The sequence below is a fragment of the Oncorhynchus keta genome, chromosome 35 (genome assembly GCF_023373465.1).
Source record: "Oncorhynchus keta strain PuntledgeMale-10-30-2019 chromosome 35, Oket_V2, whole genome shotgun sequence".
NCBI classification, from domain to species: Eukaryota; Metazoa; Chordata; class Actinopteri; order Salmoniformes; family Salmonidae; genus Oncorhynchus; species Oncorhynchus keta.
The window spans coordinates 37,827,777-37,851,167 of record NC_068455.1 but is presented as its reverse complement, the minus strand read 5'-3'; the positions used below and the strand labels follow the sequence as shown (position 1 = coordinate 37,851,167).

General features: G+C 45.3%; 2 protein-coding genes across 3 annotated transcripts; one reads left to right on the top strand and one right to left on the bottom strand.

Moving 5' to 3' along the window:
- Positions 1–460: 460 nt before the first annotated feature.
- On the bottom strand, positions 461–9,716 carry si:dkey-13p1.4 (transmembrane protein 151B). Its single transcript, XM_035752597.2, has 3 exons — positions 9,069–9,716; positions 8,666–8,955; positions 461–3,679 (listed from the first exon to the last, which is right to left on the bottom strand). The coding sequence occupies exons 2-3, from the start codon at positions 8,768–8,770 to the stop codon at positions 2,105–2,107; spliced, it is 1,680 nt and encodes a 559-aa protein (XP_035608490.1). The 5' UTR covers positions 8,771–8,955; positions 9,069–9,716; the 3' UTR covers positions 461–2,104.
- Positions 9,717–9,876: 160 nt separating this feature from the next.
- On the top strand, positions 9,877–22,643 carry rpap1 (RNA polymerase II associated protein 1). 2 transcript variants are annotated; one of them, XM_035752596.2, is made up of 24 exons: positions 9,877–10,028; positions 10,779–10,953; positions 11,241–11,389; positions 11,492–11,584; positions 11,740–11,923; positions 12,123–12,287; positions 12,383–12,598; positions 13,136–13,251; positions 13,351–13,449; positions 13,535–13,636; positions 13,719–13,886; positions 13,983–14,162; positions 14,329–14,463; positions 14,592–14,762; positions 14,951–15,108; positions 15,913–16,083; positions 16,225–16,420; positions 18,284–18,393; positions 18,590–18,785; positions 19,022–19,159; positions 19,575–19,717; positions 20,936–21,707; positions 21,903–22,172; positions 22,297–22,643. In XM_035752596.2, the coding sequence occupies exons 2-24, from the start codon at positions 10,782–10,784 to the stop codon at positions 22,444–22,446; spliced, it is 4,254 nt and encodes a 1,417-aa protein (XP_035608489.1). In that variant the 5' UTR covers positions 9,877–10,028; positions 10,779–10,781; the 3' UTR covers positions 22,447–22,643. The 2 variants fall into 2 exon arrangements, with proteins under 2 accessions (XP_035608489.1, XP_035608488.1); XM_035752595.2 differs by lacking the exon at positions 9,877–10,028 and adding an exon at positions 10,082–10,284.
- Positions 22,644–23,391: the final 748 nt, after the last annotated feature.

The following is a 23,391-nucleotide window of genomic DNA, read 5'->3' as shown; positions in this document are numbered from 1 at the left end:
TAATGAAGCAATAAAACTGGCCTTCTTTAGACTAATTGAGTATCTGGAGCATCAGCATTTGTGGGTTCGATTACAGGCTCAAAATGGCCAGAAACAAAGAACCTTCTTCTGAAACTCGTCAGTCTATTCTTGTTTTGCGAAATGAAGGCTATTCCATGCGAGAAATTGCCAAGAAACTGAAGATCTCGTACAGCGCTGTGTACTACTCCCTTCAAAGAGCAGGGGTTGAAGGGAGTAGTACAGGGATTTTCGAATGATCAATTAGAGTTTGAAAATGATAAACTTGGATTAGCTAACACAACGTGCCATTGGAACACAGGAGTGATGGTTGCTGATAATGGGCCTCTGTACGTCTATGTAGATATTCCATTCAAAATCTGTTTCCAGCTACAATAGTCATTTACAACATTAACAATGTCGACACTGTTTCTGATCAATTTGATGTTATTTTAATGGACACATTGTTTTGTGCTTTTCTTTTGAAAACAAGGACATTTCTAAGTTACCCCAAACTTTTGGACAGTATAGTGTACATAGTATGCTACTTTCACTTACTTGACACACATACATTTTGTTCCATTAGAAACATGCAAAAGCAAAGAAAATATAACTTCTCAATATTGTGTTCAATGTAGGTCAGGCAGTTTGATTTTCTGTGACTTTGGTGTTGTTTTAGGGTGTTTTCACATATAGTCCTCTTGAAAAGAACCAATCTCAGTCCTCTTTAAAGTGAACTCTAGGATTTAAAAAAAATTATCTAAAGAACTCCGTCATCTTTGTATTCACATTGCCCTTGCCTTTAAATGAGGACTCAACACTTTTGCCAGTTCACTTCCCTTGTTTTGGGGTCCGAGTTGTCTTTGCTGTCACATTGCTAAGACAGATTTTGGTTCCTGTTTTCAACATTCACTCAATGCACTCTGGGTTTTTACAAAGTGCAGGACAAGCCATTCCATCAATGTTATTGGACAGCTAGACACACCTACTTACATTTTGGAAGCTAATATATTTAATCTAGTTAAAAGATGAGACATAATAATAATAATAATCAGAAGGTATTAACATGTTCATATTATTGGTAACATAATAAATAGCAGAAGAATAACTGACAATAAGGCTGTAATTGAAAATTGTACACCCAAGGCTACTGCTCTTTTTGGGTACATAATCAATTCTAGCTCCTATGTTGTGATTCTCACCAAATATGTTGTTGCCTTCTCATAATGTTCAAACCTCACAATCGAATAAACAGCTCTCTCTTAGCCAAAAGATCACATATTGCAAACAAATAATCTGAACTAAAAACTCGACACATATTTTTGAATGTCTGTACATCCTTGACAATCCCTAATCAATATCCAAAAACGGAACACGTTGTTTTCCACAAACCTGCACATCATCTCTTTTGTGGCACCAATGTGAGGGGTTATGTCTTGGGAAATGGTGTTGCAGTGGCTAGTGTGTGGTGTGTGAATAATGATAAGCGAACCTGGGGAGATTGTGTTCACATTGCCCTAAAAAAAGTGAATCTCGAGATGGTCTCAGTTCAGTTCACTTTGGGGACTCTTTTGAGGGTTCTGAGTTCCTTTGGAGAGTTCACACTGCACAAAAACAATTAAGCGAACCGCACTGATTTCCCCAAAATTGGCTGAAAGGGACCAAGTGTGAAAACACACTCAGAATGTGTCAATGAAGGCATTTTGAAATTGGCAATGATGACTAAACAGGGTAACAGTAATAAACATGTGGCCCATCAGGATGAAGACAATACAAATGTCATTTTTTTAACAGAAAAGGGCAACTTTTCACGATGACATAATACCAAATGCACAGCACTGAGAGCTGGTCATCGCTGAATCAAACATTCAAATCCAGCGCTTTTAGTTTGACTCACAATCATGTCTGCAGCAGGAGATAATACAGATCCAACGTGCACAAGAGACTGAGAACTATGCAGCCTTTATATGAATCTGAACATACAACACAGAGCCAGTTGTGTAACACAATTTCAGTGCTGTCAACAGAACAGTCTTTATATGCTCTTGGACTCTCAATATAATTTGGAATATATTGTTACTGAATCAGTCAAATGTCTCTTGGTCCCTCAGAGTGAGGTCTCCAGGCAGCAGGACCCCCGGCGGACATAATAGCGCCGCACCTCTGTGGTGGAGTCCCCACTGCCGCAGCCCTCGGGTCGGTGCACAATGAGGACGGGGAAGAAGCGTGCGTCCCGGTAGCTGGGCGGGCTCTCGTTGAGAGCCAGCTGGCTGGAGTAGGAACGGCAACACTGCTCATCCACGCAGCAGCGGTCAGTCTGTGTGCTGCTGCGGCTCCTCCACAGGCCTACGGTGCGCCGAGAGCCGTACATCCGGCACAGTGAGAAGTGTGAGGTGTCCAGGGAGAGGCGGGAGTGAAAGGCATGATGGGAGAAGATGGAGGAACAGCTGGAGCTGGTGGTGGCCCGCCTCTGTCCAACCTCTCTCTGAAGCTGGCAGCAGTGCTCACAGTCCTGCACCAGCGTGCCATAGCTCTGGGCTGGGTGGCTGTCTAGCAGGAAGCAATTAGAGGACCTGGTGTCATCAGCTGTACCAGAGTCCGAAGCACCCAGGTTCATCAGCATGGCTTCTGAGTAGCTGGGGATCAACTGGTGGTTGGAGCGGATGTGCCACTCCAGCTCAGTGCTGTCCACGGTATCTACCCGAGGGAGACCACTCCTGATGGGAACCACCTCCTCTATTGGAGAGGGGCTGCTGTGGCTGTACTCCAGCCCAAAGAGCTTCTCAACATGGTAGTGCACAAAGGCTGTACGGTACTCTATAAGCACCCTCAGGGGCCAGGACAGCATGAGCACAGCAGTGAACCAGAACGCCACCTGAGAAGTATACCAGGGCAACCGGTCAGGGTCCACGTAGGCTATCAGGTGCTCTTTAAAGTCCACGTTTTTCAGTTGCATCCCTTCCCGAGCCTCCATGTAGTCATCCAAACCCTCAATCTCTGAGAAGAACCTGGCACGTTGGTTGAGGTAATTATTCTCTGGTCCGGCCCCAGCGAAACTGAAGCACTTGGTGAAACGAAGTCTTGTCGCCGGGTGGCTCTCCAGTCCACGTAGATCCCGTGAGACGTCCCGCATACCGCAGTGACTGTAGTCAAACTCTCCCTCCCTCACGCGTGTGTTGACCCGCTCATGGTACACCTGGGTGGTGGTGTAGGCATCCCCGGTCCGGTAGCGTGTCACCTGTCTGGTCCTCCGAACAAAATGGTAACTTATGGCCTTCCACCAAACACACGGACGAGCCTGTCGCATCCGCAATACCCGCTCATATACGCTATCCACGTCAGCCTTACACTGTAGCTCACTGCAAGCCCGGCAGTGCCAACACTCTACCAGGTAGACGACATAGAGCATGAACAGGAAGGCCAGAGGGATGTACACGTAGCCGTCAGAGCAGGGGCTGTCATGGTAGATCATAGAGCGGCCTCCCATGTCAACCCCTCTGAGTGAGGAAATCGAGGCTGTCAGGGAGGTGACGGATGAGTCGAAGCTGAGCTTTGTGACTCGGGTGAGCTGGCACCAAGCCACAGTGCCAAGGCAGCTGTACATGAGTAGGGAGAGGAGAAGGCAGCGCCAGTGGGACTCTCGGCACATACAGGCACTCAGTGACTGCTTCACAGGCCGCTGCTGCAGAGAGAGCGAGAGAGAGAGTAGTGAAAAGGGAGAGAGCGAGAGAAAAGCTTACATACAATACTCTAACTTTAAAAAGATAGTTGTGGATAACAAGTGGCTGCATTTAAATAGCTTTTAGCAGAGTTATTAAAAGGAGAACAGTGTTTTGAAGAACTTCCAGAATTCCCTAGGGAATCTCTAATGAATGTACAACCATTTCTTTACGTTGCCTCTTTCTTGCGATGCCATGCCATGTCTGATCAGTTTGTCTATATTTCTGTGTTTAAGGAGAGCTGGATCACAATGTAGGCTTTAGCTGTACAGCTTTACCTATACAGATTTACCTATACAGGTTGAAAGGTTTTCAACGGGTCAGAAAGAAACAGGGTCACATGAATAATAGATCTACTGTAGCATATGAAAGAGAATGGTAAAACATGATGAAAAGTGAGTACATACCAATGAGCCTAAAACAAAATGCAGTGCTCCAATATTGCTGTCGGCAAAATGCTAATTAATATAGCAGAGCTTTAACGTGCTGAGCTTTTTGAAACTCCAAGTACAGTAAATTAAGTTGAAGCGATACCATGTACAGTAGCTTGCAGGAATTTCATTTAAGGCTACTTTGCTCAATGAAAACAGCCAGTGGAGGAAAAAGTACCCAATTGTCATACTTGAGTAAAAGTATAGATACCTTTTTAATAGAAAGTTACTCAAGTAAAAGTGGAAGTCACCCAGTAAAAATACTACTTGAGTAAAAGTCAAAAGGTATTTGGTTTTAATTATACTTAAGTATCAAAAGTATAAATAATTTCAAATGACTCTTGTAATAATTTCAATAATTATTACAAGATGGTTCTTGTCAAATTATTATTGTTTTTAAAATGTACGGATAGCCATGGACACACCCCAACACTCAGACATAATTTACAAAAGATGCATTTATGTTTAGTAAATCTGCCAGATCAGAGGCAGTGGGGATAACCAGGGATGTTCTCTTGATAAGTGTGTGAATAGGACAATTTTCCTATCCTGTTAAGCATTCAAAATGTAACAAGTACTTTTGGATGTCATGGAAAATGTAGGGAGTAAAAAGTACATTATTTTCTTTAGGAATGTAGTGAAGTAAAAGGTGCCCAAAATGTTAATAGTAAATTAAGGTACATATACCCCCAAAAACGACTTAAGTAGTACTTTAAAGTATTTTTTACTTAAGTACTTTACACCACTGGAAACAACTGCAAATAACGTTAGGTACAACTCTAACATTCCACCCAAATCCTTCCTCACCACTATGTTACTGCGAACCTTTCAACCATCTTTGCATGGGTTACAGTAAGTAGGCGCCATTAACGACAGGGTAAGCGTCTCCTCAATCCCCCAGTGACCTCTGCTGCTAAAATGAACATTGACTTTCTATACTTAACTTGACCACAACAGAATCAAACACACAGGTAATTGGATTACACATTCTTCGTACCCTGTACAGTATATCTGCTAAGTGTCAAGTGAAGAGCTGATTGTGGCTACCCCGGTCTGTCCTGGCATCTTCAAAATTGCTCACATTTGCAATTCTGACTGCCAATGAAATGTGTCCTCTTCAGCAGAGGCATCGTCCCAGAGGTGCTCTATTTATTTCCAGTACAATAAGTATAGTGTCCCAGACCTAAGTCAACTGGACATAAAACGTTTAGGCAGGGTAAACGTACATACTGTATTTGTACTTTTGTCCTGTTGTAAAGAAGCATACAATGTCTTGACTGTTTCACCTAATTCAGGTATTTTCAGGTGTACAACAGCCATCCACCCATGACGATCAACTGACCACATAGACGAAGTGTCATGGTCTTTTCACCAATAAGAATGACTGTTGCTTCATGCGAGAAACATTGAATGAACTGATATGTGATACAGGGAGAGTTCAGTCAGCAATGCTGAGGCTGACAGAAAGGGCTGACTCAGACGGGACATGTAAAACTAGGCATCGACACAAGTCAAAAATACCACTTTGGAGCATCCTCATACAGGGCAACACAGCATCATGGGTCAGGACCTCTGGCGGGGGACAGCAAATCTCACAATAGAAAATGTATCACCAAAAAAAAACATATTATATTTCACGGTAGGCTGCACACATCCAATTCCCCAGATGGAATTTGTGTAATTATAGCCTGACAGACAGGAGGTACAACTCCAGCATTCAGAGTACACATCATTAACTACAGGTTATAAAATCCAGCTTCTCTGTGCCTCACATATCCATGCCATTACTAGGCTCTGTCTTCTTGAACATGTATTTCTTAGGAATATTATGTTGTTTTCTGTCTTATACATAATAATGTACTTTTGAATGCAGAATTATAGTATATTCATGTAGATATAATGGTAGGGGTGGACATCATACAGGCCATATCTTGCTCTTGGCTATTGATGTGATCTTCCAAACTTTTGACTGGTACTGTATATAAATAATCTAATGAAGTTAGAGCTACAAACTTCGTTATACAGTGCATTCGGAAATCATACCGCTTCACTTTTTCCATTTTGTTACGTTAGACTTTTTCTAAAATGGATGAAATGTAATGTTTTACTTATCAATCTACACTCAATACCCCATAATGACAAAGCAAAAACGAGTTTTTAGATTTTTTTGCAAATGTATACAAAAAAATCTTTTTTATTTACATAAGTATTCAGACCCTTTGCTATGAGACTCTAAATTGAGCCTAGGTGCATCCTGTTTCCATTGATCATCCTTGAGATGTTTCTACGTCTTGATTGTGGTCCACCTGTGGTAAATTCAATTGATTGGACATGATTTGGAAAGGTACACACCTGTCGATATAAGGTCCCACAGTTGACAGTGCATGTCAGAGCAAAAACCAAGCCTTGTGGTCGAAGGAATAGTCCGTAGAGATCCGAGACAGGATTGTGTGGAGGTACAGATCTGGGGAAGGTTACCAAAATAATTCTGCAACATTGAAGGTCCCCAAGAACACAGTGGCCTCCATCATTCTTAAATGGAAGAAGTTTGGAACCACCAAGATTCTTCCTCGAGTTGGCCACCCGGCCAAACTGAGATATTGGGGGAGAAAGGCCTTGGTCACCTCCCTGACCAAGAACCTGATGCTCACTCTGACAGAGCTTCAGAGTTTCTCTATGGAAATGGGAGAACCTTCCAGAAGGACAACCATCTCTGCAGAACTCCACCAATCAGGCCTTTATGGTAGAGTGGCCAGACGTAAGCCACTCCTCAGTAAAAGGCACATGACAACCCACTTGGAGTTTGCCAAACGGCACCTAAAGGACTCTCAGAACATGAGAAACAAGATTTTCTGGTGTGATGAAACCAAGATTGAACTCTTTGGCAACAATGCCAACCATCACGTCTGGAGGAAACCTGGCACCATCCCTATGTAACCAATGTGAAATGGCTAGCTAGTTAGCGGTGGTGCGCGCTAATAGCGTTTCAATCGGTGACATCACTTGCTCTGAGACCTTGAAGTAGTGGTTCCCCTTGCTCTGAAAGTGCTGCGGCTTTTGTGGAGCGATGGGTAATGATGCTGCATGGGTGTCAGTTGTCTGTGTGTGCAGAGGGTCCCTGGTTCGAGCCCGGGTAGGGGCGAGGGGACGGACTAAATTTATACTGTTACACCTACGGTGAAGCATGGTAATGACATCATCATGCTGTGGGGATGTTTTTCAGTGGCACGAACTGGGAGACTAGTCAGGATAGAGGGAAAATGAACTGAGGAAAGTACTGAAAGATCCTTGATGAACACCTGCTCCAGAGCGCTAGAGACCACAGACTGGGGGCGACGGTTCACCTTCCAACAGGACAGCCAGGACAATGCAGGAATGGCTTCGGGACAAGTCTCTGATTGTCCTGAGTGGCCCAGCCAGAGCCCGCAGGTGAACCTGATCGAACATCTCTGGAGAGACCTGAAAATAGCTGTGCAGCGACACTCCCCATCCAACCTGACAGAGTTTGAGAGGATCTGCAGAGAAGAATGGGAGAAAATCTGCAAATACAGGTGTCCCAAGCTTGTAGCGTCATACCGAAGAAGACTCGAGGCTGTAATCACTGCCAAAGGTGCTTCAACAAAGTACTGCGTAATGGGTCTGAATACGTACTGTATGTAGAAGTGATATTTAAGTTTTTCATTTTTAATACATTTGCAAAAGAATAAATAGAAAAACCTGTTTTTGCTTTGTCATTATGGGGTATTGTGTGTAGATTGACGGAAAAAAAATATTTAATACATTTTAGAATAAGGCTGTAATGTAACAAAATGTGGATAAAGTCAAGGGGGTATAAATACATTCCTAATACACTATAACAGTAGGAGAGCCTGAATACAAATAATGCACTTGGTTAGAGAGAAATTGTAATTGGTTTTTAATAAAGTAGTACAATATTAAGTGGGTATGTTTGCCTCCCCAGTTTTGCCCCCCCTCTCCCATTTTGTTCCATTATTTGATTGAAATAATATACCTAGACTTTAGCTTTTAAGAATCAATTACTAAAACACTCCTACATAAAAAAACATATAAATGGATTTGAACACATTAATCTTCAGGGGCCATTTTCCGCATAGAGAGGGGGTTGTCCGATATAGGGGGGAAACGCCCCCAAAGACTCTGCCCACTTTTTTTCCCTTAAAAAGGTGTTTGCCTAAGGATAGTCATATCTAAATCTGATCAAACTTCTGTCAGAAAATATACATTTCCCCGCCAAGTTACTCATGAATAGCAACAATCAAAATGATACAGGTCCACAGGTAAGGCCTATTCATTGTGTGCCTTTTCTTATAAGGCTGCGGGCTGCACTTGTTTGCACCAATTGAAAAGTTGCCTTTCCACCAAATATATACAGTAGGCTAGAAGGCTATCTATCATATACTTTTAATTAATAAAAAATACATCATTATGCGCATTCTCAGGATGATGCTGTCATTACTATTATGTAATCTACATTCAACAGCGTATCCTAGCGCTCACCTCCTCCAGTACATCAATGCTGGCAGGTGCATCCTCTCCATCATTGGGGGTGTTGGGCGCTGTGTCTTCCGCAGTGGTATCCGTTTCCAAATCGGGAGAGAACATGCTGCTGTCTGGACATGGCAGAATCAAGTCAAAGCTTCCAGTAGGCTACCCCTTTCTTTTCTGGTCCCCAACAGATTCAGATCATCTGGTCTGGAGCCAAGGCGAATGGGGATCCCGCTTTTAGGAGCTCCAATCTCTTGAACCCGGGGGGCGGGGACGATTTGACCGCAGAGGCATGCGGATACCTTCAAGAGCAGATAAAAAAAATAGATAAATGAAACACTGAAATGCCGCAGGTTGAAGGGCATGCGTAAACAGATATCTAAAATGAATGTCAAAATATTCGACTCTAGGCTACCTTGCACAGAGAAAGTGATGTCATTCGCTTTTTACAATAATCATTTTTTCAACAGCTTTCAACGATGTGCGTGTTCAGCATCAGCATCTGTTTCCCAATTAAATAAGAAGATGCGACTGTTCAATCACCACCTCACTTTACATGAAGTAGGCAAGGCTTGGAGCAATTCTAGGCACCAGTTGTCGACTGCAGCCAAGAAAGCCTCGTTCAAAAAAGTGAGATGTTTTTCTAAATCCTGCACCCATAGAAAGTAAATGTATGACTTCTAATGTAGCCTACGTTGTGACCTAACAAACTGATTCATCCTCATCATCATTCCTACATTCATCATCATATCGATGAAAGTAGCCTATTCATAGTATTTATAAAACCCTAGCCTGCTATAGGTACACAACTATCCACATCCGCTGTTATCATATTAATATATAAAAAATATTTTAAAAAACGTTATTTCCCCCCAAAATGTATACCTAACCCAAGATAGACCACAGCCTGTCGTTTCCAATGTGAGCTAATGACTGGGCAGAACAAGCAAGGATACTAGATACTACTGCACTGTCAGGGCTAGGAACACAAGCATTTCGCAACACCCACAATTTAATCTGCAAAATAAGTGTATGTGACCAATCAAATTTGATTTGATTTTGATTTGAAGGAGGTGGGCAGAGACAAGCACGAGAGCGTGATCCTATTGGCGCGTTCTAATATATATTTCCGTTAGGGAACGCCAACTTTGAAGTACGCATGTGCAACTCCAAAATAACGCAATTTTAAAAACGTTGACAAAGGGAAAAGTTTACAAAACTTAGTCCACTCTATTAGAAACACCTGTTTGTTTTGGAAACAGAACTGTATTGAGATCAAATGTTTCTTCGATGAGAAAATTGGTAGAATGTAGGCCAAAATCCATATTCTCCCTACTGTCGACCACTGGGCTTCCTCTCATCACCATATTTGGTAGTGAGTAGAAACGTCACCGATGCTTCATATTTATACATCCGGTGAAAAATCTGTCTCATTGTTCTAGCTGTGTTATTACTCTATTCTAGTGCATTCATGGTGGACTTTCTAATAACTTTTATTTTGAAGTCGGATTTGTGGGCGTCACACTTTCACAGGAAGTAACCGCCACCTTGTTAGTGGATGTTTTTGAGTTTTGCACTCACGCTGTGTACGGTTTTCTGTGAATTATAACCCAGAGGATTTCTTACTGAAGGTGAATTCAACAAATACATTGAAATACATGTAGTTTGTAAATGTATGGCATTGCAACGGTCCCATATAATAAAGCAGGAATGCTCCGGCTGTAGCTAGCCAGCAAGCTAAAGCCAACTAGCTACTTTGGCTAGCTAGCTAAGCACTTTGCGATCATGAACATGTCATGATCACTATTAGCTAGGTTTTCAAGGCACGATCTCTGTTTATTAGCTGCTGGATCATTGCCTGTAAATTACAATGTTATTGAACAGCTAGCTAAGCTAGTTAACATTCAAATTGCAGGAGAGGTGTTTACATTATATGGTGTACCATTAGGTGAGAGACGATGAGAATGTAATTGGTTGAAAGCTTAGTTAAAATGTTATTTTCTGATGTGGTAATAGTATAATATCACAGCCCTGTACCTAAACAAAGTAATACATAGCCATACACCGTATTGTGTGATACCCCACTATGTTTACAGATAGTCTAAGATGTTCCTTTATCTGTAAGGGGATGATACGGCGTCCCAAGCCCACTGACTCGGAGGCTGACCTCCTAGAAGAGCAGGAGAGGTTTCTTGCCTCGGGGACCCCATCCACTGTCAATGTGGTCCGGCGGCCGGACAAGAGATCTGGAGACACCAATGGGGCTCAAGGAGACCAGAGAGATGTGGTCACAATCCAAGGTTCATAGGCTGTGTAAACAGTCAGCCCATTGCTGAACTTTTTTTCCACTAATTGTTTTTTTGACCAATCACATAACATATTTTTACATCAGATCTTTTTCAGTGTTGGTCTGAATGGTAAAATATATATATATATATCAGAATTGGGCTGTCTCTGTAAACACAGCCATAGTAAGTCTGTCATACACCTTTTTGTAAGATAGTTGATTGTGTGTAGCGGGGAGCCCAAACACAACTTTAGGTTTTCTGATTGTTAATAATATGAGGCTGTGCATCTCTTTCTTTAGATCTTCCAGATGAGCTCCCCACTCTGACTCCTGCACCTCCCAAAAAGTCTCGCCTCAAAGTCGATCGTGTTCGCTTCGAGGATGAGGACCCAGAGGAGAGGTTGGACAGACATGACACGCACATCAGTGCTGTTCTATCTAAGATCATTGTGAGTGATACTCTCGCCATCTATCTCCTGCTCAGCAGAGCCACACACAGTTCTGTTTGTGTCTCAACCTTAACTCCTACACTTTTGCTTCTCTTCCCTTAGGAAAGGGACACTAGCACTACACCAGTGTCCTTACCAGCATTCACAGGCCTTGCTTTTCCTAAAGTATTACACCGGCCTGAGATGGAGAGCATGGTAGGAGCTCAATTGCTCAGTTTTGTTACGAGGATCAATCAGTTACTACAGAATTTACCTCATACTATATGTGGTACAATTAATCCAGAATGGTGCTTCACAAGTTATGGATACACACACAAACTATTCCTCTAAACTATGTTATGTTACACTAGGTTCCAGCTGCTGGTGAAAAGAGGAGCATTTTTGCCCGACAGATTGCAGCACAGAGAATAAAAGAGGGAAATACCCCTTTATACTTTGCACCAGAATCCAGGGGTCAAACATCTGGACCCAAGGTGCTGAACCTCTCTCCAGAGTCCACCATGGAGATGGATCAACCTCCCTCTAGACTTGACAGTAAGTACCAGAGTTCCAGTAATTCATTGAAAAGAATGTATTCCTGGCAGACAATCATTTGTACTTTGATGTCTACTCTGAAGGCCCAACTTGGCTTGCACTGAATGGGATGGCCTGCTTGGTTTTGTACTGTCCCACTTGCCAGCCAATACTAAACTGTTCAGTTGGGAAAACTTGCTCATGTCTCTTTTTCTTCCAGGATTCAGTGCAATGGCGGGCCCCAAGCTGGTATCCGGCCAGGGACTTGGTGGGTCAGACAGTACAGTAGAAATGCTGAAGATCCATCAGGAGAACCAGGCCAAACTACAGGCCATGTCTAATGGCGAAATCCTGGAGGAGCAGAAAAGGCTGCTGGGTCAGCTAGGTAGGCACATGTTGCTATTTGAGGATTGTGTGCTGTGTTTGGTAAGGCTATGACGTGAGCCTTTTAAACCTTCAATCATATTGTGTACCTCTCAGATCCCAGATGTGTTGACTTTGTGAGGTCTCGTAAGGCACAGGGAGCCCTATCCTCTGCCCCACAGCCGTCCACCTCCCGGGATGAGAGACTCGGGGAACAGCGTATACAAGAAACCGTCATGATAGGCGCCAAGAAGCCAGAGCAGAATCCTCTGGAGGTAGAGATGGAGAGAGAGGAAGATGAGGACGAACCAACCCCCCAATCGCCAATGAAAGGTAGAAGACATTATACCAATGTGCTGTAACTCCATTATGAATTAGCTAGAGATGTCTGCCAACTGTTTCCCCTCTCAGCTAATTGCACAAGTCATTTCGTATTGCAGAAAAAAGACGCCTTGGAGCTCCGTGACTAGAATACCGGGGCTGAACACTGATTTAAATCTGCCTGATTAGAAGGAAGCTGGCCAAATTCAGATTCACTTTGTGTAATGGAGATCGTGGGGGAAAACCCAAGACATACTGTATGAACATGGAGGAAGAATTATTGTCCATTTCTGGACCACAGTGTGTGCTTACTGTATTTTGGATTGTTTTCAGACAGCAATGCCAGCATTACAAGCTTTTATTATCCATTACACTGATAGGAGAGAAATGTATGACTGAGGTGCTAGAGTAACTCTAGATGCATTCGAGTTACCCCAAAACATGGTTTCGATTCAGATCTTGATCATTTTGATATTTAGCCCATGAAGTGCTTTACAAATTGTGCTAAATATCGTACTAATGATGCATTACCACCGTGTATCTCTCCAGAGGAGGACCTGCCAGTCAAGCCTCAGAAGGAGTGGGTGCACATGGACAAGCTGGAGCCAGAGAAACTAGAATGGATCAGGGACCTGCCCGCCCCCAGGCGGAAAGGAACCAAGCAGGTACTAACTACTGTTTACACGGAACACTTTGTCAAGAGATGCGAGGAGCTTGTGTGTTTGTCTCACCTAGTGACTATCACTGTGACTCTGCGCTGACAGGCCATGCTGGCTCGCTTTGACTTTGCCGGAACCCTGATCCCACCTACAGAGGACCTGCCCACCCACCTTGGTCTTCACCACCACGGAGAGGAGCCTGAGGTCAGCATAGTGCACTAACACACACATCTCCTGGAAGTTTTTCCAGAGAATATGCCTGTTGATGTCTTCTCTCTGTCTCCCTCAGCTGGCTGGTTACTCCCTGCAGGAGCTCTTCCTTCTCTCTCGTAGTCAGGTGATCCAGCAGCGGCGCCTGGCACTCAACACTCTGGCCCACGTCCTCACCAAGGTACTGCCTGTCAATCAGTTCGATCACATCAAAAGACAGTTGAATCTCCTTTAATTAACATCGGAGATCGGTGTTCCTGTAGGCGCGGGCTGGCGAGTTTGCAGCCGCTCTCAGGGGCAGTGTGGTGTCCACTCTGCTGGATGCTGGCCTTCTCTTCCTGCTGCGCTTCTCACTGGACGATAATGTGGAGGGAGTGGTGTCCGCCGCCGTGCACGCACTCCGAGCCCTCCTGGTGTCCTCAGACGACGAGGTAAGAGACCTTGCTTACAGTGCACTTTGTATCATCACCACTAGAGTGTACCACGGTGAGAGAAAAAAATTGATCTTTGTCCCTGTCTTGTTTCAGGATTGTCTGGACAGCACTCTCTCATGGTTCCGTGGGCTGGCCTCTTTTCCTCTACTGCCCACTGCTCAGGAAGAGGAGGATGAGGAAGACGAGGGGCTGCCCGAGGTCATGAGAGAGACGGCTCAAGAGAAGGAAGAGAAGAAGACTGATCATGACGTGGCCAGGAATGATGTTGTTAAGGTGACTAGAGAGCAGACTGATTAATCATCCCAACACTCCGTTATCTCTCCACTATCGCTCGCTCTGTGATTCTGCACCTCAATGTCTTTACACCCTGGTGGAGTAGTGCTAGGGATAAATGCATTGTGTAAAGATGTCGGCTGTGTTGGTTCTCTCTCTGTCTCAGGGTTTACTGAGGATGAAGCTGCTTCCTAGGCTCCGCTACATCCTCGAGGTGATCCGCCCGTCACCCAGGGTGGTCCAGGACGTGCTGGGAGTCCTGATCCGAATCGCCAGACACTCCTCCTCTGCAGCCACTCAGGTAACATCAACGACACTGCCCACAATGCCCTCTGGCATATCTCTGCCGCTCTCTGGTTTTATTAGCTATAAGCCTCTTGACATGAGTTAACATTTGTAGTATGACTACTATCTGGACTGCCACTGCAGGTCTTGGACTGCCCTCGTCTGATGGGGACTGTTATGTCAGAGTTCCTGCCCTGCTCCTGGACAGTGCCTGCCTCACCCACGCCACAGTCTGCATACGGACTGCCCGTGGCCAATGCCATGAAGCTGCTACGCGTCCTGGCCACCACTGGCAGGCACGCCTGTGCCAGGCTGGTAAGTTTGGAGAGAGTTTTCAAACCCAACTGCCAGCTTACCTCATGTAGTAATGCTACACTTAGCCTTCTTCTGTTGGGTAACTTCAATATGATGGAGTGATGCATTAGTGTCTTATGATCTTGATGTGATATATGATCTTGTCTAATAGACTAGTAGAATGAAGTCACCCTGACTGTGTTCCCCAGCTGAACTCTCTAGGTGCGCGGGAGCGTCTGTCTCGTCTGCTTGCCCCAGAGCCCAGCGAGCTGCTGCTGGAGCCAGAGGAGGCCTTGAGGGTCAGCACTGAGGCCTACCGGCTGTGGGCCGTTGCAGCCAGCTACGGACAAGCCTGTAACCTGTACACGTGAGTCACTGGTCTTCAAACCCCCAAACATCACCTACACGGAGTGTACAAGACATTAGGAACACCTTCCTAATATTGAGTTGCACCCCCCCAGAACAGCCTCAATTCATCAGGGCATGAACTCAGGGTGTTGAAAGCGTTCTACAGGGATTCTGGCCCATGTTGACTCCAATGATTCCCACAGTTGTGTCAAGTTGGGCTTGTTGTCCTTTTAAGTGGTGGACCATTTTTGATACACACAGGAAACTGTTGGAACGTTAAAAAAAACAGCGACCTTGCAGTTCTTGATACACACAAACCGGTGCGCCTGGCAACTACTACCATACCCTGTTCAAAGGTACTGAAATATTTTGTCTTGCCCATTCACCCTCTGAATGGCACACATACACAATCCATGTCTCAAGGCTTAAACATCTTTCTTTGACCTGTCTCCTCCCCTTCATCTACACTAATGGAAGTGGATTTAACAAATGACATTGATAAAGGATCATAGCTTTCACCTGGTCAGTTTATGTCATGGAAAGAGCAACAGTCCCTAATGTTTTACACACTCAGTGTCTATCTCTAGGCTCCTGGGGGATGGTGGGGCCGTAATAAGCCATCTGGACACGCTGTGTTAAAAAAATTGTATTCCTCCTAATTTCATGTTCAAAGGTATTGCTCAATACCACAGACAACTCAGATCAGATGGGTATAATTGCTTGGTGTTAGATTATACATGGCAGGAAAAGCTGCGTCAAAAACAAGTCTGTCGCTCAGGGTGAAAAGTACAGCAGCACATCTTCTTCCCTCTACCATTACCAGGGACCTGTACCCCATCCTGGTGAGAGTATTGCAGTCTGCCCACCGGCCCCGGCGCCCCTCAGAGACCCTGTTGCCCCTGGAGCTCCACAGGCTCCAGGCCCTCCTCACTCTGCTCACACAGGTCACACACACCGCCGGCTGCCATCAGGAGCTGCAGGCTGGCCTGGTCAGGTAACACACACTCTGGATCTCTACCACGTCTAGTTATGTTCACTCCTGCAGCTTTGACGTGTTTCATGCGACTCCATGATGTGCTGCTTTGTATTGATAGCCATTGGATTCAACAGTGGCAAACCTCTACTTTCACTACAGTTCCCAGGGGGACGAGTGTCCTCCCCCACCCCCGGTGACGTGGGGTCATGTGACAGGTCTGCAGCCCACAGTGCTGGGGCTGCTGAAGGGCTGTGTGAGAACCCTGGGGGAGCCAGTCCAGAGGGAGAGCACCCTGAGACTGGTGCCGGCCTACCTTGTCTACATGGGGGCCTTCTACTCCCAGCTCTCCATCCAGGTGACTGTATAAAAACTATAGCAGTACTCAACAAGGGAATTAAAAGATCAGACCAGAATTCTATCTACAGTGCCTTGCGAAAGTATTCGGCCCCCTTGAACTTTGCGACCTTTTGCCACATTTCAGGCTTCAAACATAAAGATATAAAACTGTATTTTCTTGTGAAGAATCAACAAGTGGGACACAATCATGAAGTGGAACGACATTTATTGGATATTTCAAACTTTTTTAACAAATCAAAAACTGAAAAATTGGGCGTGCAAAATTATTCAGCCCCTTTACTTTAAGTGCAGCAAACTCTCCAGAAGTTCAGTGAGGATCTCTGAATGATCCAATGTTGACCTAAATGACTAATGATAAATACAATACACCTGTGTGTAATCAAGTCTCCGTATAAATGCACCTGCACTGTGATAGTCTCAGAGGTCCGTTAAAAGTGCAGAGAGCATCATGAAGAACAAGGAACACACCAGGCAGGTCCGAGATACTGTTGTGAAGAAGTTTAAAGCCGGATTTGGATACAAAAAGATTTCCCAAGCTTTAAACATCCCAAGGAGCACTGTGCAAGCGATAATATTGAAATGGAAGGAGTATCAGACCACTGCAAATCTACCAAGACCTGGCCGTCCCTCTAAACTTTCAGCTCATACAAGGAGAAGACTGATCAGAGATGCAGCCAAGAGGCTGAATCATTTTGCACGCCCAATTTTTCAGTTTTTGATTTGTTAAAAAAGTTTGAAATATCCAATAAATGTCGTTCCACTTCATGATTGTGTCCCACTTGTTGTTGATTCTTCACAAAAAAATACAGTTTTATATCTTTATGTTTGAAGCCTGAAATGTTGCAAAAGGTTGCAAAGTTCCAAGGGGGCCGAATACTTTCGCAAGGCACTGTAAATAGTCCTAATTGCCTGTCCTCATCGTCCTTCATCAGTACAGATTGGAAATAGGCTTCCACTACAGTGCTGTGGTTAAAATATTTGCCCCCTTTCTGATGTTCTGATTTCAGATCTTCAACCAAAACCTAATATTAAAGGGAACCTGAGTGAACAAATAACACATTTGATACTTATTTCATTTATTTAATAAACAAAGTTATGCAATACCCAATTCCCCTTGTGAGAAAGTAATTGCCCCCTTACACTCAATAACCGGTTGTCCCACCTTGAGCTGCAATTACTGCAACCAAACGCTTCCTGTAGTTGTCAATCAGTCTCTCACATCGCTGTGGAGGAATTTTGTCAATCTCTTCAACGCAGAACTGCTTTAACTTGGAAACATTTGTGGGCTTTCAAGCATGAACTGCTCGTTTCAGGTTCTGCCACATCTCAATCGGATTTAGGTCTGGACTTTGACTAGGCCATTCAAAAACGTGAAATGTCTTGCTTTTCAGCCATTCTGATATAGACATGCTTGTTTGTTTTAGATTATTGTCTTGCTGCATGACCCAGCTGTGCTTCAGCACACGGATGGATGGCCTGACATTCCCCTTTTAAAAGTCTCTGATACAGAACAGAAAGGTGCTTCCAGGTGCTTTTTGGCAAACTTAAGTCTACTTTTTGGACGACGTGGGCCCCGTTGTCTGCCGAAAAACCAAACACTGCATTCCACAGTAAGAACCTCATGCCAACGGTCAAGAATACGTTGCTGCCTCAGGACTTGGACGACTTGCCATCATTAAAGAAACTGCTATGTATCAGGGAATGTCAGGCCATCCATCCACGAGCTGAAGCGAAGCTGGATCATGCGGCAAGACAATGATCCCAAGCACACAAGCAAGTCTACTGCAAAAATAGAGAAAAATCATTGGCCAGATCATTGCTTTTACTCATCGTCTCTAATCTGGTGCGCCAACCCTTTCAGAGCTCGTTCAATCCAGTGGAGTGTCTGCAGGAGCTGGAGATGCTGACCTCAGAGGTTCTTCTCCCTCTGCTGTCCCACGAGGCTGTTCACAGCCTGATTAACAACCTCAAGTGAGTCCCGTCTACTTAGAAGCATAGGGCTACATCTGTGGTGATTTACTCCCTTACTGCAGAGCTTAATGGAGGGGATGTTGCTCTTTCTGTGTGGTTAATGCTTTTTCTGTCTGGCCCCTGATCTAGTGCTGTAGGATGATACTCTGGGAGTGTGTCGTCTCTCTGTTGTGATCTATCTGTGTTGTGTTCCCAGGTGTAGTTCGGCAGTGTGTAACCCTCAGTCCTGCTGCCCCTCCCCTGAGACCATCCCCAGTCTGCCTGGTCTGCACTGCGCCGGGTGGACGTCTGCTGGGGGTCTGCCTGGACCCAACTCCCCCTTCCCCCTCATTACCTCCCTGTGCTACCTCCTGGACACCCTCACCAGCATCCACAGAGGCCTGGTCCGCAAAGTACGTCCTTATGAAGCTGTGGTTACTCTCTGAATGTGACTTTTATCTCTCCGGTGTAAACCACAAGCGTTTAGTGTTGTTCTGCGTGGATCGGAATGGATATCTGCCACCATCTAGTGGTTGATTCTGAGATGTGTAGGAAACAATTCACATTCATGTCTTTGTCTTCTTACCTTACAGTGGGCTAGTGGGCCTAGGACTAATCTCTCTCCTATGTTCTCTCTGTCTCTGTTCAGTTCAGCTCCCTCCTTCTCTTTGAGGCTGTGCTAGGATACCTGCGTGGCTGTGGCCAAGCCAAGCCTACCCTGTCTCATTGGGTCCTGCGTCATGAACACCACCTGCTCTACCTGCTGCTGAGGCTGGCCTGTAGACTGGTAGTGTATAGAGACCAACTTCCATCACTCAGTCTTAGGCTAGTCTGAGTACCAGTCTGTTTAGCTATCATTCCACTTCTTTCCACTCCTGCCATGCTAAACATCACCTTTTGGCATTTGACCCGGAGTACAAGGAGTGGAATGTTAGCCAAACAGACTGGTACCCATATAGTAATTCAGGGTCATGCTGTTTATCATCGCCCAGTAGGCTCATCTTGTGTTGTCATTGAGTCACTTTGTATCTCAGACCAGTGATTCTGTTAACAAGCGGAGACATGCACATCTGATGTCTCCGCTTGTTGTCACTTGACAAGTTCCTCAGTTAAATATTTCAGATACAGTTAGTTTGCCATGATCATCTTTGTGTGATTTGGACATTTTGGATGAGTTATCTTTTTGTACTCAATGCTTCCAGGTTCCAACTGACCCAGAGGTGGCCAAGCATGCTGCCCTGTTTCACCACGTGTCTCTGGTAATGCTTCCCTGGCTATTACCTGGCAGTGAATACCTGGCCCATGAACTCATGGCCACCATGGTCTTCAACAAAGACTTCATACCGTGAGTCTTTTAGTGATACTGTCTCCATTACTCAATAGGTCATAGGTTTCGAAGCCATTAGACTAGAGGTAGAAGTCTTCCCAGAGGCAATGAAGCTTTTTTTTTTTTAATAATTTCTTTTTTCAAACAATTATCACATGTCATACAGACATGATATGTGACAAGGTAATGAGGTTCTCTCATTTTCTTTTTTGCCAAGTTCTGTTGAAAGCGAATGCTCTCACGAGCGTTGTCTATGGAATTAGGAAGGTTCCCCGGGGCAAATGTACATACATGGTGGCCTCTCCTCACAGCAGCATTGCCAACCCAAAAGGAGTTCTCCTCCAGTTAAGTTTCATAAAACAGAACTTAAACTCTGGAATTCCATTGTAGTGAAATATTTGTTGTGTTGAGGTGCAGGGCCAGAAGATACATTGTTGTTGAAAGAGGAGATGTACTTCAGCCAGGGTGGTTTGCAGTGCATTAAACGTATGCCCAAATTGTTGATTCATTGCAAATGTATGTAGTTTATGGCAGGGGTGGCCTGCTCGTGGGCATTGTGTACCATGTGCAATAGAGTGGTTTATGTTTACACCGCATCTGTTCTGCTAAGCACACAATTTTTTTTCTTCTTTAAACAAATTCTGACATTCTGTTTTGTTTTTACATTTCCATTGTCTGGATCTAATTTGTTTTAGAAATAAATGCGAAGCAGGTTTTCAAAAGGTCATGACTAAGGGCTTTGATCTCAAGTCCACATAAAGTGCACTGTTTTTTTTCCCCCCTCAGGGTGGGACTTTTCTGCATTATGTATAGACCTGGGTTCAAACAGTGTTTGAACCCAGCTCAAGTATATGATAGAAAATAAATATACCTACTAAATAATTATACCTACTATTGAACCCAGGTCTGCTATGCAGATGGGCTATTTAGAACACATGGTAATCTCTTTTGTGTTTTGTCGGTGTTGAGTGAGAGGACTATGACTATAAATCCTTTTCCAACAGGATATTAAGCTATATCATGCTAAGCCATCTCGCATTATATCGAGGTTGCACCAAATAGTAGCCTCCGGAGCTATATCCTGACCTTTTCAAGTTAGATTTTTTTAAGTTAGATCACTGCTGGTATTCCTCTGATGCCACTGCCAACCTGCCTCATTAGTCTTTTTGTAAAGGACCTATTGTATTTGAACTCAGTGCTGTATAGCTCAACTATTCCATTCTCCCTGTCTTCCAGAGAGGGTCAGATTGGAGGGCCTGAGGCTGCAGAGATGTCTGAGCTGCGGGTCCAGGAGCGCTCCTCCCCTCCCCTCCAGACCCTGGGTCCTCTGCTGAGGGAAGCCTGTGTCCAGCTGCCCTTTGTCCGGGGCTGCTACCTCTCCCACCTGGCCCACATGGAGCCCTCTGTCCTCTCCTCCAGGGACTTCCACTTGGGCAGAACACCCTGGCTCAACACCCAGCTCCTCCCAGAACTTTCTGGACCCTTCCTCCCCTCCGATTGGCCCTTCCTGCCACTCGTCAGCCTGTACGAGCGGGCGGGTGCACCGGACGGAGGGGGCCTGCAGGTGGAGTCGCTCCCTGCGGGGGCAGTGCAGTCGGTCACACACTGCCTGCAGTGGCTGCTGCTGCTGGAGGTCTGGAGGGAGGATGCCCTCAGGGTGGTACTGCCTGTAGCCAAGCTGGCCCGTCTGGCTTGTATCTTCCTGTGCTCCAGTGATCTTTTCATGGAGATGCCTGTCCAGAGGCTGACCTGGGCTCTCTTCAGGCTGCTCACCAGGCCCTCTCAGCTGGAGGCTCTGGACCTCAACTCCCCTCCTACAGGCCTGGCCTCCTTCAATGACCTCTATTCTGCCCTGGTGGGGCAGTTTGAGGCGGTGTCATTCGGGGACCCCCTGTTTGGCTGCGTCATCCTCCTGCCTCTGCAGAGGCGCTTCAGCGTCACCATGAGGCTGACTCTGTTTGGGGAGCACGTGGGCCTGCTGCGCTCCCTAGGGGTAACTCTGGAACAGGTGAGAGGGAGGCTGGTTAACACACTGGGTTGAATGTTGCGGTAGAGAGCACAGGATACATTATTGTGTAGACAGCCAGTAGGTGGAGGTCTTGGGGCTCTTGTCACTTGCTGCAACGTTGTGCCTTTTGACAATGTGTCTAAAACATGTGACATAAAGAGAGGCTAAATGAGCCCCTCTCTCTGTTCCTCCTAGTTGGCCATCCCTATGGAGAGGTTCACGTCACCCCCGGAGGACTCTCTCCCTCTGCTGCGCCTCTACTTCCGGGCGCTGGTGACAGGGACACTGAGGCTGTGCTGGTGTCCTGTGCTCTACGTGGTGGCTCTGTCCCACCTTAACACCTTCATCTTCTCTCAGGATGCAGCGTCACAGGTCCAGAGCACGTCACAGGCCCAGGGTGTGGACCAGCAGGTGGAAACAGCTCGTCGTAGCCTCCTGAGGAAGACTCACTACCTGACTGATGAGGTACACACTCACTCGCCTTCCCCCGGGGTCTTCCATCTCTCCACTGCTCCTGACTCCTTCCCCACAGCCTTCTTATCCTCCTGCCATTCCTCCTCTCCCCTAACATCTGTCCTATCCTATCTAGGTGTTGAGGAGCCACCTGCTGCTGTTTAGGCTGCCCCAGAAAGACGCTGAGCTGGGCTTCAACACTTACGACCAGCTGCCTCCCATCCGGCAACGCAGGCTGGAGAGTGTTCTGGGGACCCAGGGGACGAGCGATAGCAAGGGGGAATGAGGACAGAGAGGAAGGGGGGACAGATCGTGGCTCTCATTTGGAGCGCTGTGGTCATGCCAAGGGTACCAGGTCCAAGAGGGCTTTACTGGAAACAGTGTGTAGGGATAAAGAGAGTGCTGTAAAGGTGCCTGGAATTGTCTGTCAAAACTGCGTCTGTATTTTGAATAAAGATGCTTTTGTATGTATATGTAACTTCAGCACTGTTGGAGAAGTTCATTTGTCTTTTATTACATTTAAGTCATTTAGCAGACGCTCTCAGCAGCGACTTACAGGAGCAATTCGATTTAAGCTATTTGGCTCAAGGGCACATCGTCAGATTTTTCATCTAGTTGGCTCGGGGATTTGAACCAGTGACCCTAACGCTCTCAACCGCTAGGCTACCTGCGGCATAGCTTTGGGACACAACATTGGGAGTCTGTGTATTGGTTGGACTCCCTGAGTTGTGAATCGTTCTGGTGGGTCGTGACCGAGAATAACCCTACCACAATATAGCCGACTCCGTCAACAACAAAAATCCTGTCAACGAAGGCATTTGTATAATCTCTATGAACTCTACATACCAGCAATAAAGTGAAATGACCCTTGCTATCAAATAAACTTCTCAATCCAATTTTTGTCCGAACCACACCATATACATGTAAAGTGCGTGGTCTAATGGCAGCTTGGTGTCTAACACAAGGAATATGGTGCTGTTCAGACAAAAGTTGGATTCAGACGCTTTTTTTAATACCGGGGGACATATTTCACTTTACAAATACATCTTCTTGAGATTATTCACATGCCTTTGTTGACAGGAAACATTTTCTTGATGGAGCCGGCTATATTGTTGTAGCGCAAGTTTGGGTGGGTTACTTTCTAAATGTAATCCGTTACAGTTACTTGTTACCTGTCCAAAATTGTCATCAGTAACGTAACTTTTGGATTACCCAAACTCAGTAACATAAT

Bases quoted from the DNA above. Each gene is read 5' to 3' on its own strand.
- si:dkey-13p1.4 (XM_035752597.2), bottom strand. From the start codon at position 8,770: ATGTTCTCTCCCGATTTGGAAACGGATACCACTGCGGAAGACACAGCG. The intron at 3,680-8,665 runs GTGAGCGCTAGG...CTCTCTCTGCAG, and splicing joins GCATTGATGTACTGGAGGAG to CAGCGGCCTGTGAAGCAGTC.
- rpap1 (XM_035752596.2), top strand. From the start codon at position 10,782: ATGATACGGCGTCCCAAGCCCACTGACTCGGAGGCTGACCTCCTAGAA. The intron at 11,390-11,491 runs GTGAGTGATACT...CTCTTCCCTTAG, and splicing joins CTGTTCTATCTAAGATCATT to GAAAGGGACACTAGCACTAC. The intron at 16,421-18,283 runs GTGACTGTATAA...CAACCCTTTCAG, and splicing joins ACTCCCAGCTCTCCATCCAG to AGCTCGTTCAATCCAGTGGA.